Here is a 14,779-nt window from a genome sequence, read left to right as displayed (position 1 = left end):
TTGTTCAGAAGGAGTGCACTTGCCTACCATGCATGAATCAGCCCTAGCTTCAGTCCTCAGCAGCACAGAAAGTTAAACTTTTATAAAATGATTTACCTTAGCTGTCTCTTGCATTAGCTTTAAAACCTCAATTAGTAACCCATTGATAGTCCATTTTGATCTCTGTTTTTATAGTTGATATATGAAGAGCAGAATATCAGTTCTGTAGTCTTCATGATATTACTGGTATCAATTCCTAGGTTTGTTCTAGAAACCAAGATCTGAGGGTTACGGGATCCTAATTCTAATCTATGATTCATGAGGAATTATGGGATCCTAATTCTAATCTTTGATTTATTAGAGATTTCAGGGTTTTCCCACAAAATGTTCTAACGCATTATCATGTTTGTGTATCAGCAAAATTAATAAGAAGTTGAATTAGTGAAATACCTCCCAACTGACAACAACACAGGTTGGACCCTTGCAGGTTAGCACAGGTGTACCACACTGAGAAGGAGGGTGCCGGGCTGGTACAGTTCCACACTTCATAGAATGAGATCCAAGCTACAAATTAAACAGACATACAAATAAACAAACCCATGCATGACTTTGCAGGCGTGGCCACTCCTTACCTGGACGGCAAGTACAGTGCAAGCATGTATTCACTCAAAGTGAACTGAAGTTCAGGCGGGTCACCTGGGCAGTGCAACTTCTCTTCTCCTATTTTATGATTTTAGCCAGAAACTGTGGGTTCTTCAGGAAGTCATTTACTTACTTTACATTTCTTTTTGGAGCCAGAGTACTCCTTTCTGTCATTCCGGGGACCTTTTGCTTTTTTGCCACGCACGACTGTTTCCAAGTTCCCATTAACGGAGCGATTGTCTATAAAATATGTAAAACACACTCAGTTCTCACCTCCACAAATTAGTTATGTTGGTATTAGTGTTCAAACCCACTCTTGTTTATACTAAACACATGCACTATTCTTTATGTTTTGCTTCACACCAAGTCTCTGGTTTTCATGGATGGTTCTTTAGAACAATACAATATACTGTGGAGTGAGTTAAGACTTCTCTTTTAAAATGCTTTAGAGATGCCAAGCTTATTTTATCAATTAACCTTGTAATTTAACTTAGAAATTAAGCTAGGTTTCCATTACCAAGCATTGGTTTGCTAAGAATTATTCAATTCAGACTAAAAGGAAACTCTACTTGATGATATTACCACATGTATGCAAAACAAAAGTCACAGGACTAGAAGTTTACTTACCAAGGTTTATGTCTTTGCACTTGGTTTTACTGTTTAAGGGCAGTGAGCGACAAGACGCAGGAGGTAGAGTGGGTGTCTGAATTGTCAATACATCAGAAGGCTAAGAGATATAAAATATTTTACTATTTTACTAAATTAGAGTTCAGCTTTAGAAAACTTCCAATAATATAATAGTTTATTTCAACCCTCAATTTGAGAACTCTCCCCTTTCTGATTTCTTACCTGGCTTTGGCCTACAGGTGAAGTGCAAAAGACTCTCAGTTTATATGTGGTGCCTGGTTGGAGGCCATCGTACAGAAATTCCTGGAGAGTGCCATTGTAGATTATCTTCCAAAGATTTGCTGCAGGAAGTGGAGCAATTTGGCTCAATTTGTTCATAGGTCACTTCTAAATTTTATAAGTTCCCACAACAATTAATATATGCATGATAAAGAAACAACCATCTTAGAGCACAACTTGATCCAATTATCTTTTGGGGGGTAAGGTTTTAAGACGGGGTTTCTCCATGCAGCACACTGGCTGTCTTTGAAATCACTCTGTAGATCAGGCTGGTTTCCAACTCACAAAGCTCTGCCTGCTTCTCCCTCTTGAGTGGTGGGATTAAACATTTATGTCACCACAGTCCAGTGTAATCCAATAATTTTTCATGATAAATTATTTTACTTCCCGCAGAATTAAACAAAAGTTTATGGGATCAGTAAGTCATGATTTCTAATCAAAAGTACTCCAATTGCATTCTGTGGTTTGGTCTTATAGGTGTGTATTTATATTAATTTCTGGTTTTTGCAATTGCACGATGATTATTTAAGACACTACTATTAGCTGAAGCTAAGTCATAGTTTTGCTAGGAAACTGTGTACTATTTTTTTTTCAAAACTTCTAGGTGGCTGTAAGATTATTCCAAAATAAAATATTTTAAAATTTGTGTTGCCTTACCACCATCTGAATTTTCACTGACTTCTAAACTGTAACTTGAAATGTGCATCCCACCATTGTCTCTGGGGGAGTCTAAAAAGAGAAACAAATTTTAAGTGATTTTCTAAAAGCTTGCAAGTCTTTCACTAAAATTTTATCTCATAAAATGTAACTTCTCACAGAAAAAAATATAAATGACATTGTTATATAACTAGTAACAATCTAAAAATCTAATACAAGTTATATACATTTGATATCACTCATCAAGTATTTAGATAGTATTTCAAAGTTCTTGGTAAGAAACTAAAATGATAAGAATATGTGGAGTAATTTTTATTCATCTAATTTAGGGGCAAAAATCTGTTTAGACATAGTTTCTGATTAAGCTGACCTTTATCTTTGACACAGACCTGTTACTATAGTACATATTTTGACTAAAATTTTACTTGGAAGACAGTTATTTAAGGATACATATGAAGTTCAACAGTTGGTTCATATGTGACTAGTTGTGCTAGCTATAGGAAATTCAATAGCAAATTATCAAAAATGATAGGGTTTATAAAATTCATTTATATTGCAGAGTATTTCACATGCAAATGGGACTATTTTATTAAGCTTAGAGCAATTGCAGAACGATTTCCTCTCAATAGTAATTATGGAGAGAACAAACTTCAGACATAAAAGAATTATTTACCCCAGCCAATTTTTACTTGGCGTGCATGGATTGCTCCCACTACATAAGGTTTTTTAGGGTATCCAGGCTTGGCTGGACAAGTAGAATATTTTACTTCTCCACTGGGGTTGCTTCTTCCTTCCAGATTGTAGGCAAAAATCTGTTTGTGTAAAAGAAATTATTTTGTTGGACATTGGAAATAAATGTCTGCTTTGATAATGTGTAATGTGCAGCTGGGTGAGCATTTCCAAGAAATAAATACAAAGTAAAGTTTCATTTCAAAGAAAAACACCAGCATTTATTCCAGTGAAGAGTTTAGTCTTATATGAAAACACAACACCAATTTTTAAACCATGGCACATACCCGAAACTTGTATGTAGTATTTCTCTGAAGATTTTTTACAATGCACGAGAGATCTTCTCCATTGTATTTAGGTTTAAAACCCAATCCCTGAAAATGGAGGACAGGGAATTTAGGAAAGAAGCTTAGGTTCCAGCTCTAGCTTTAATTTACTATCTACCTTAATGGTCTTGAGAAAGTACCTTAGACTTTCTGAACCCCAAAGGGTCTGGACCAGTTCCTCTGCATATATGTTACAGCTGTTAGCTTGATGCTTTCTTGGGACTCCTAATAGTGGGAATGGGTGCATCTCTGACTCTTTTGCCTTTCTTTGGGAGTTTTTCCCTCCTATTGGGTTGCCTTGTCCAACTCTGATATTATATGAGCCTATTAGTTACGACCCAGAACACGTCTCAGTGTTATCTCCTCCATTTAACATTTTGTGGCATGTACATAGTAATTTGTGGCTGCTGTTTAAATTGACCGGCTCTTTGACACAGATTTGAAAGCTCCAAATGGAATGAAATAGTTGCCCACCCACATGAGGAAACTGAGATGAAGGTGGACAGCTTGGCAGAATTGTGTAAAGGTGCTGAAAGATATCTGTGACCACAGAGAGTCAGCCAGAACAGGGCTGGAGCTGAAAATGCTAACAGATGTCTTTGAATAGAACGAGCAGAGTGCAGAGATGCTGCTGTTGCCTTGAGCTAGTTGAGGTTGAGCAACCTATGCAGACTTGCCCAACAGTTGCTCTGCACTGAGCCCATTCAGAACACAGGGACTCAAGGTTGTTCCCCCCTCCAAGTGAGAAGTGAGTATAAAAAAGTATTGAGAGATGAGGCTAAAGATCATAGCCCCCAAACAGGACACTTACAGATCTTGGTTCTTCCATCTCGAGGACATAAGTAAGAGTGTCATTTGGGTTTGGGTTTGTTGGGGCACACCATTCCAGTGACAAACTATAGACTCCTGCTTCTTTCAACTTAGGAGGCAGCGGTGCCGGAGGTGTGTTTCCTGATGTGTGGAAGACGGCTATTTCACTGTAATTACTAAAAGGATATGTTAAAGTGGAAACACCAGTTTCAGGATCTCATGGCACTGTAGATTTTTCAATAGTGAAAATAATTCAATGTACCTGGAGCCGAAGTGATTTTTGGCAGCTAATCTGAATGCATACTTCGTAGAAGCAGTCAGTTTAAAGATCTTGTGCTGTTTAGTGGGACCACTGTAGCAACTTTTGAACTCTTCACCTTTACCCTTAACAATGCACACAAAATATTAGAATATTTTAAAATACTGCACCTAACAACACATACTCATCATAGTGTTAATCATTCACAATCAAGTGAATGATTTTTAAAGATATCTGTGCATGAAGTCTAAGCCTGATGGGATCCCTTCACTGACAGGGGAAAATGGACACAAGCCCTCATCCCTAAGCCAGAACTTATCTTCAGATGAAAACAGGTTGAAAAAGAAAAGTTTATTTTTTTCCCATGGTGTCTCACTCGGTATCCAAACCATACTTAAGGACAGGATCCATTCCCAGCAGTATTTGACCAATAACAAAATGAATTCAATGGTAAAAGTGGACATTTTTTAGTGAATCAATGCTTTGTCTGGGCATTTAAAAATATGTACAGGTCTTTTGATTAGATATTATGTTTTCTGATCTTTATGAGATTTCTATGTGCACAAATGTATGTCTCTATATCTACATGTGTTTCTTGTGCTTTTTCTTTGACTCTTTTTTTGTTTATTTGTTTGTTTTTTCTTATTCAGATATTTTTTAAAATTTTATCTTATTTTATTATTTTCTTCCTTCTTGCATTAGATGCCTGTTTTCTAAGGAGAACAAGAAAGTCTGTGGATTTTCATGAGTGATGCATAGGGACCTGGAGTTGAGGGAGTGGAAACAGTAATCTGCATATATTAATTGAAAATTATTTTAATAAAATTAAAATCAAAATAAATGTGCATACCTCATCCCATTCCAAAAGAAAGCTGCTTATTTTGGATCCATTATCTTTGGAACCCTGAATAGATCAGAATAATAAAATTATTATGGGTTATTTTTACATAATACATATATGTTACATATAATATATACATGTGTATGCATTTAAACTGGTATAAATTACTGCAAAAAAAGGATATTTGTTTTCATGACAATTCAGATTTAAGGTTAGAACATATGGTTTACAGTCTACAATACAAACACTGATTCTATATTTTGTTTTCAGACTTCATAAAAGGAAAGAAATTAAAATTGATACATAAGAAATTGGAGAGACAGATTTATTGGTAACTGTGCTGACTAACACCAAAACTTAAGTGGTGAAAAGGGGCAGTTCACTTTTTATTAATTACCTAAGTTATATTGACATTTCTCAATTCACTTGGCAGGACTTCTCAGAATGAAGAGAATGAGTATTGTGAAGAAAAGCATTAGAGAAGTAAGTTAGATGAAGCATGCATAATCCATCTTTAAAATTCAGGATACAGGAGAGTGTTTTAAGTCACACTGAGATGCTTTTGTCAGTAAAATTCTTACTTTCCACTGCAGATTCAGGCTGTTCTTGGTTCTGCTAATTAGTTTAGGTGCAAGTGGAGGGTCTGGTTCACAGCCACGTGTTGTGAAACTAACCACTTCAGACACATTTCTGTGCTCTGTGTCTCTTATGGTTGTAACTCTGAAAGAGTAACAGCAATTGTCATAAGCTTTCTAGTACTGAGTTGCAGGATTGTGCTTCTAGACACATGTTTTGTTGTTCTATTGTTAGCATATATTGTTTATACATTGTAACGGCTCACATTATGGCATTTTTATAGAAGATCATACCTCCTCCTTTCCCATTATTCTCTTTTGCTCCCTTCTCATTCCCAATAGTTCCCACTCTTTACCTTCATGGCCTTTCTTTTCTGGGCAACCTAATGAGTTAAACTAGGGTTGCTTACATGAGTATGGAAGTGGGGTTGTTTGAAGGTGGAAGGAAAGGGCATTTTGCTGGTAAATAAACAGGCTGACTTCAGAAATTCTCAGTACTAAAACTCTCATAGGTTAAGGAGTCTTGGCTGGCTTGCAGTCTGGTGGCAGGTTGTATAGGATAGACTTCTTACCTTAAAAAGTAGACTGTGCAGGGCTGGAGATGATGTAGGGCCACAGTACCCTCATTACCACTGAAAAGATAATCTTTGTTTACATGGGATCTCACTCATATTTAACAGCTAATAAACAGTCCTAGTCTCATAATACCTGAATAACTGATAAAGAAACCACAGTTTTCCTTGAAGTTTGGATAACTTAAAACCACTTTATATGTGTGCAAAATATTTCTAGTAGGCTCCAGCTTGCATTGAGGAGCAGCAGCGCTTCACCAAGCATACCAAGTTGATGAGGGATATGATCTGGGAGGTGAGTGGTTGCCACTAGCTAGTGGACACACCACAGAGCTGCTCTAAATTTCTACAGCAGGCGTTCAAGTTCATAGAGCAGGGATCCCCATTGGCACATTTGCACCAAGACAGGAGGAGCTGAACAAGGTGCTGCTGGTCAATTAGAAAGTGGCCACTAAGAAGTACTGAGTTTGTCTTGCCTGTGACATCAATAAATCTTTATAGCACACACCAAGAATCATAAGAGTAATTTAAAGCAGTCAATTTGAATTTTACTGCCGCATATATTTAACCAAAATTGTACAGATTTACTTTTAAGTAGCTCATTTACATGAGTGTAGATACCAAAGCTTCAAAGAACATCATGTCTCTCTCATTCATTAATTCATTCATTTTCAGATGGATGTTTCTGCAGTGGGATCCTATTGGGCCATCCAACCAGAGGGATTATAGACCCCAAACTGTCTTCCTCAGCAGAAACTTTCAAAGACCAAAGTGTATTTGACCACACCAAGGAATTCCTGAAAAGACCCCTCTAAAGATTGAAGGGATGGATACCTTGTGAAAAGGCTACTTAAAAGCCTTTAAGGATGATCAGAGATGTCAACAAACAGGCAAACTCTTCCTCTTCCTGTGTCTCCTCCTCTACCCCCTCTTTTTCCTCCCACCGTTGAATGCTAAGTTCTATTTCTTTGAAAGCAGTGAGGTGTGTAAAGTGCATGACATACCAGAAAGAGATTTCCATGCGAGTTAATTTTGCATTTGCCTGTCTTCTACCCAGTATAGAGTAGTGTGGGCTGTGAATGTTAAAGCTCACGATTTTACATGATAATTATCAAATTAATGAAACTTTATATAAAATTCCTGTCAGGAGCCGTTTCCCCAAAATTATTACAGGAACCATTGCCATGAGGAGTTAGCAGAGAACCCCACTCACCCCTAACAATAATTAGAATTGTTTTACTGGCAGAGCTTATCCCACACCCAAATTAGCTGTTAATAGAGAGCTATCTGTTAGCGGAACCTACCTCACATTCCAAACAATCTAGAGAACTAGGTGTGTCAACCTGTGAACTGCTGACCGAGGAATCGTGACCTGACCGAACGTAACCTCCTGGCCTACGTGACCATGGACCACGCGGCAAGATTCCATGCCCCTGCCCCCATCCCAAGCCAAACTCCTCATCCTATATAAGCTGTAACAATGACTCTAATAAATGGAGGCTTCGACAAATCTGCCTGGCCTTCTTCTCTCCTCCCATGTCTTTCAGATAGCGCCTCTCCGGGACCCTGGAATTACTAACTGTCAGGCGGGTTACAATCCCTAGACTCAGTGACCCGCCAAGGCGGTTTACAAATTCCCATTTTTACTTTTTTGTATCTGGCCAAAAATGCAGAGTTCTAGAAAATAAAGTTGTCAAATATAATTTTCAAAATCTTGTATACCATCTCTGGCTTACTTACTGCCTAAGCTGAAAAATGGATATAAGATTGTCCTTTTCTCTCTATCTGAATGTCTTTCCTTCCTTGTTTCTCTCTGTTTGCATCTTCATTCAGGCTGACTGCTGTTTAGAACATCTGGTTGTGCACACGTTATCTTCTAATGTATTCTCCATAGTCCTGGATCAATCTTTTGAGCCACACCCCTCAATTTATCTTGCTATTTTAACAGACTCCTTTTTATAACCAGCTCCCAGAACTTAATTAAGAATCCAGGGCTTGAATTTTCACTGCCATGTAAACTATCTCACTTGTTTACCCAAAGACACCCTCACATGGAGCTAATTTTTCCTAAACTGAACCAAGTGGAAAATGAGGAGGAATTAAAGCTTTATTTTTTATTATCCTCCTTAAGTTCAAATTTTAGGTATCCTATAGCTGAAAATGGATGATCCGATATTTCAATAAGATCTGTGATCTAATGAGTTTTGTGGATTGATTTAGGAACCAACTACTAGAAAAAAAACTAAACTAAATACTAACCCTGTCTAAAGGAATAATTTAGGGGGGGAAATGAAGAATTTAGCCTAAGGATAAGTTGTGGCACAATGACTATATGTTTATATAGTATACTTGAATAACACAAAATAATTAAAAAGACTTACTTATAAATGTTTTTATAGAATCCATTTTTACCATTGCTAGACAGTGCCACTTCAAATGTCACAGGAGAATTAATATGATCACATTTTTCAGTACAGGTCAGATTCCATGAAATAGTAGCAGATCTTGTTTGGATATTAGAAACCTAAAATGATAGAAATGCAAGGAATATACTTAAAAATCATAATGTGTAATTTTGAATACAGTATTTTTATGTCTTAATTGATATTTGGTGTATCTCCCATGTTAGGTGCTGAAATACTGGGATTAAATAACTAGCCATTAATTTTATGAAAATTTTAACACAGTAAATGCTTCAAATGAATCTTCTATTAAAGAAAACATCACAGTGATCATGCGGATTAAGAGTGAAAAGGTAAAAGATCACGAACTCTTCAGTTTAGTTACTTACCACAGGCTTTTCAAGGTTGGAACAGCAGGGCTGTGCTCTGTATTCTGTATTGTTTTCTAAAAGTAAGAAAAAATTCACCTCAAACAAAAATAATACATTGGCAAAACCAAGAGAAAATTGTTAGATCTACCATTACCCTTCAAATACATCAGCACAATGAAAATGACTAAAGACCTAATGACATTTTACATTAAACAGTAAAACAAGAATTTGGTCAAAATACATATTAAAATTTAGCAGGATATTTACCAAATTACTCAATTTAAATAAAGCCAGATGAGATAAGTAGGATTGAAATTTTCAATGTTTCATTAGATGACAAGATAAACATTCAAGCACATGCAATTACAAGAAGATACATTTATTTGTGTTTGTGTGTGTTGCTTGGAATTCAATCCAGGGCCTTTCACATACTATATAAGCTCTCTAACACTGAGATACATTCTCACATTTTTCATTATTTTAAAACGCAGCCTAATTGATCTTCAAAAGAAGAATGAGAGTTATGTCATTTGCTTCAACATATATAAACCCAAAAGACATTATACTAAATGGAATAAGTCAAGTCCAGAAAAACAAATACATCATGATCTCAACTACATGTAGAATTTAGTAGAGTTGAAGAAAATATTACCAGGAATGGGGTGGAAGTTAGAGAATGTGTAGTTACTGAACAAAGGGAAGAAAATTTCATATGGGAGAAAGAAATTTTTGAGAGCTATTGCATGGCAGGGTGACTTTGGTTAATATAAGATATATTTAAATATAACATACATGCATTTTAAGTGTTGCAACAGGAAAAACACCTGATTGGTAAGTGAGTGACAGGTGTCGGTTAGCTTTACTTAGTAATTCCATCTTATATATATAAATTACATATATCTGTGTGTGTCAAAATGGCACACTATACTTTTTAAATGTATGTTTATTATTTATCAACCAAAAATTAATTAAAAATAAAAACATGGAGGTACAAGTATAATGTGGTTAAGAGTAAGCAAAAGCAGAGAATAGCACATTAATATTTAATGTGGGCTGTTGAGGTGATATTGGAGAATAATGGTACTTTCCATAAAGCAGTATGACCTGAGTTTGATCCAGGGACCTGCAGTGTTGAAATGAGAAAATAAACTCCCACAAGTTTCCCTCGGAAATGCCTTATTCACATACAAACACAGACTAAATAAATAATGATATAAAGTAGAAATTTATTTAAAAATGCATTGAGAGTCCAAAATAGTTGGTTTGATTGCTCGTTGGCAACAAAACCGGATTCCTGGGTTTACCTTGTAGTATGGCATTTGTCGACTCATTCTTCCTTTGTTTTCCACCTGATATCTGCTTATTGTCTTCACCTTCCACATTATTCTCTCTCGTTCCATGATTATCTTCAGTATAAGCCCTGGTATTATTGGAAATGCTGGCAGCACCAGAAGGTCTGAACACATTATTAATTGAAGAGGGGAGATGAGTGTTTTCAGAGATGAAAATGTTGCGATCACTCTCAGAAATATAGCTTGGAGTACTCTCGGTATTTGATGACTTTTGAGTTCCATCAGAGGTGACTGGATCCTGAGCAATTCTGGAAGGACCTGGAGCACTATTAATGATGTCAGAGCAAAGAGTAGCGTTTGAGGTAGAAGTGCTAGGGGTATGTTCAGAGGAACTAGTGATTGTGTCAGTAGTGTTAATGTCTGGAAGAGTGTCGGCAATGTAGGTTTTTGGAGTATTGTCAATGGTGCAAGTGCTTAAGACAGCATTCAGAGAGCAAGTGCTTGAAGTATTGTTATCAGTGTTAATGCCTGGAGGAGTATCCACCACAGTGTAAGGACAAAGAGAACTAAAAGTACCGGACATGTCAATGACTTTGTTCAGAAGCAAAGAAGTGTCATTAAACATGGAGCTAGTCTTCTGTTCACCAAATTGATGATCTCTCATTTTCTTCTTTGAATATTCTCCCATTTTAACAGTCCTCTCATGAAACTGGTTATGATTTACTCTTCCATGAGTATAGGTTTCTAAAAAAGATAACGTGATAATATTCAGTAATCATAATAACCATATTCTTTCAAGTTCCTTTTTCCACTTAAAATCAAAAGAATACTGATAAATTATGCTTTACTTAATTTTTTTACTTTCTTCAATCCGAATATTCAATTTTATGTATATGTTCTATGTATATGTTTTTATGATATACTGATAGGTATGGAAAATATGGGCAAATACAATATTTTCCTAGATAATAAATTTACTTTTAAATCCTGAGGTCTTATGACCGTGATGACAACAATTCTCCAGTGCATTTTATATTCCTAACAGTTAGCATTAATAGTCAAGGTTTTTTAATCATTTTCCAATCTGAATTTATAGAAAAATATGTGCCACAAATCCATGCTATATAAAAACCAAGAAAAGCTAATAAAATACAGTTTCATGAGTATATTCCATAAGACATAAACTTTAGGCATTATAAGCATTTTGTGCATAACCTATCATTAGCCCTAAGATATATGCATGCTATATAATCATTCAAGGAAATGCTATTATCTTCTACTTTTTTCCACTTTAATAACTGTTCAAATCTGTTTGCTTTTAACAAACCAAAACTCTTTCATATTTTTCCACTTTTATAAAATTTTCTGTTTCTAATGGCACCTATTCATTATTTTGTAGTGATGGGTTTCACAAAAAGTATTTTAATACCAGTTTATGATGTTCTTTGCCCTTATTTACCTCTACCTTCCCATTTCTTTCCCCTCCCACTCCTGCTCTTCTCTATTTTTTGAGATACTCCTTCTTCTTCTTACACCTCCTTCTGCCCCTCTGCCTCTTCAAGTTCTTGAGACAAAAATCACATTTCCTAGGCAGGCCTCAAACTCCAGCAAAAAATGACCTTTAACTTCTAATCCTCCTGCTTCCACCTCCAGGATGCTGGCAATATATATATACAGCACCATGTCTGGTTTTATGTGGTACTCGAGATCACATCCAGGGCTTTATGCATACTAGGCAAGTACTCTAATAATTCAACAATATTCTCAATTCCTAGACAGTTTAATTTCTACTTCCATGTCACATCTGTGTTTGTAACTTAATGACAATGCTTTGCATTTAAGAAGAGTGCATACTAGGGAGAGATGGCACAAAGTTTAAGAGCACTGGTGATCTGGATTCAGTTCTCAGCCCCCATACAGTAGCTAACAAGTGCCTGTTAAGTCCAGTCCCGGGACTTATGATGCCCTCTACTGGGTTGGCAGGAACTATACACACGCAGTGCACAGGCTTCAGGTAGACCCTTTGTACATATAAAAAGAAACAAAATTTCAAAAGAAGGAAAGCACATATTACCATGATGCTCCTGGTATATAAATGTTGCTGGTGGTGGTCGCAGCGGTGGTGGTGGTAGTGCTAGAGGTGGTGGCATCTGCTGCGGAGCAGCTTCTTGGAAGTAAGGTATTGGGAATTCCCCGTGAATTGGGGGATACATAAGCTGAGAGGCCTGAGGGAATGTCAGCGGTGGCGGTGCTATGAAGGGTGAGAGCTGCTGCACAGGAGCAGTCAGGGGCATGTGGTAGTCAAGTGTCTGAGGCACAACGATGATTTTTTGAATTCCGTTTTCATCCACCACCTAAAACACAAGACAGAATCATATTAAGTTCCATAGAAATCATTACATTTCAGATTTATACCATATCCTGTTAATTTGGCTAGCTATAACATCAAGGATCAATAATCTAGAAGGCAAGATCATTTTTTTCCACATGTATCTTGCCTTCTTTTGAGACAGGAGCTCATTATGAAGTTTCTGGAACTCACTGCATAGACCAGGTTGACTTTAAACACGGAAATCCACCTCCCACTGCCTCCTGAGTATTAAGATTAAAGGTGTGCACCACCATACTTGGATGTAAGTCTCTTTCTGTTTAAAGGAAGTAATTTCTGGCACACTTCAAAACCTTAAAGTGTACCACATAATTTAAAAGTACCGTTCCTAATCCTCACTTTCTCAATGCTTTACAACTGGAAACTATTGTGAATTTCTTAAGAACACTTCTAAAATTTGCTTTTTTCTTTTTCTTATATCACAGTAGCATTATACCTATTTTGTACTTTCCATTTTTAGTGTGGGACAATGGTCTTGTACCCTGTAAAGATTTGTCACTTGTATTGGTTTAATAAAATGCTGATTGGTCAGTAGCTAGGTAGGAAGTATCAATGAGGTGACCACAATCGTAGAAGTCTGGGAAGAGGAAAGGCTCAGTCTTCAGTCATCACCTAGATGCAGAGGAAGCAAGATGAGAATGCCTTGCTGATAAAAGGTACCAAGCCACATGGCTAACACAGACAAGAATTATAGGTTAATGTAAGATGTTAAGAGTTAGCTAACAATAAGTCAAAGATATTGGCCAAGCAGTGTTGTAATTGATATAGATTCTATGTGATTATTTTGGGTATGAGTGGCTAGAAAATGATCAAGCAGTCTCCACAAACACATTTTTATTTAGTAAGATAACTTTGAAGGCTTTTCTGTGTAGGTTTATAATTATATCCCCTGCTTTGAGACATAGTCTCACTATGTAGTTCCTTCTGTGTTGGACTTCACTATGTATTCTAGGCTGGTTTATAACTCATGGAGATTTGCCTGTGTCTGCCTCCTGAGTGCTAGGATTAAAGGTGTGCATCACCAGACCCACTAACATTTGCCTACTTTTTGTTTATTTTTTAAATGTTTCATTATGTACATATGTAATACAGTCACCCATTTTTATGCATCACATTTATTTTCAAACCTCTTTTTGATTATAAACAGCAGTGTAAGCAATATTTTATATGTGGTTAATAAATCATTTCAACTTTGTAAAAATATATCCAAGTGATAAATTAAAGGATTTACTTACTAAGAAAAATACAAAATATACTGAGTAAAATGGGAGTATGGGGATCATGGGAAAGGGTAGAAGGGGATGGAAGAGGAGCAAATAAAAGTGTAGATATTTAAAACAGTTTAAAAACCAAAAATCCAGCACAAAAATATTTTACTTATTAAATAATTTAAAGTGAAATTGCTGAGTGCAGGTACAGGTATACTCATGTTTTCTTACAAGTAATTTTGTTTAGAATTTATGTACATTACACTGACTTGTTTGGTGTGTTCTTCATCTATACCACTAATATATACAACTAAATAAGCTATGAAGACAAAGAAGAAGAAAAACAAGATATTTTTCAAGTCTACATTTTCAAGGCCATTGGATATTTTGTTAATCTCAGTATGAGTGTTATCTGTCTGCTCATTTTAGGTGCACAGTAAATATTTGAGGAATTTCATATAAGTGTTTTTTAGGCCTTTAAGAATGAAACACTACTGAGTTGAAAATTCTATGAGATTTTAAGGACTAAAGATTATATGTTTTCAGAAGCCATTACTGTGAGAATTATAAGGGTACTTAAGGTCAATTAAGAAACTCTACAAATCAAGGGAATATTATTAAATATTCCTTGATATAAATTCAGTAAACAATGAGGTGTTGCTTATGAGGTAATCTAAAGGAGGCTTGGTTAAAGCCAATCACTTGAAATAATTACAGTTAAAGATTTATATAAAAGAAAAATTGAAAGAAATGACAGCAGTAAAGTAAATAAATACATATTTCTGTAAATCTGTTATCACACACTGGCATAGTAAAAGTAT

The 14,779-nt window shown here is 36.0% G+C and overlaps 1 protein-coding gene across 1 annotated transcript in view; it reads right to left on the bottom strand.

Moving 5' to 3' along the window:
* Positions 1-14,779, bottom strand: part of LOC121444817 (fibronectin type III domain containing protein 3C1-like) — a 52,017-nt gene that overhangs the window by 15,379 nt on the left and 21,859 nt on the right. Inside the window, exons 5-20 of the mRNA XM_041646722.1 lie at positions 12,436-12,715; positions 10,374-11,105; positions 9,088-9,143; positions 8,678-8,820; positions 6,297-6,356; positions 5,731-5,869; positions 5,159-5,212; positions 4,312-4,433; positions 4,051-4,225; positions 3,201-3,287; positions 2,858-2,996; positions 2,185-2,256; positions 1,471-1,589; positions 1,249-1,348; positions 755-861; positions 430-543 (exon numbers count right to left, since the gene is read on the bottom strand). Coding sequence (XP_041502656.1) covers positions 430-543; positions 755-861; positions 1,249-1,348; positions 1,471-1,589; positions 2,185-2,256; positions 2,858-2,996; positions 3,201-3,287; positions 4,051-4,225; positions 4,312-4,433; positions 5,159-5,212; positions 5,731-5,869; positions 6,297-6,356; positions 8,678-8,820; positions 9,088-9,143; positions 10,374-11,105; positions 12,436-12,715 — 2,499 coding nt within the window. The remainder of the gene's footprint in view (positions 1-429; positions 544-754; positions 862-1,248; positions 1,349-1,470; positions 1,590-2,184; positions 2,257-2,857; positions 2,997-3,200; positions 3,288-4,050; positions 4,226-4,311; positions 4,434-5,158; positions 5,213-5,730; positions 5,870-6,296; positions 6,357-8,677; positions 8,821-9,087; positions 9,144-10,373; positions 11,106-12,435; positions 12,716-14,779) is intronic.

The sequence above is a fragment of the Microtus oregoni genome, unplaced genomic scaffold (genome assembly GCF_018167655.1).
Source record: "Microtus oregoni isolate MIOR12 unplaced genomic scaffold, Mior012 000142F_ref0000161, whole genome shotgun sequence".
Taxonomy (NCBI): Eukaryota; Metazoa; Chordata; class Mammalia; order Rodentia; family Cricetidae; genus Microtus; species Microtus oregoni.
The sequence above is the reverse complement of the archived record's forward strand: the minus strand, read 5'-3'. Positions and strand labels throughout refer to the sequence as shown.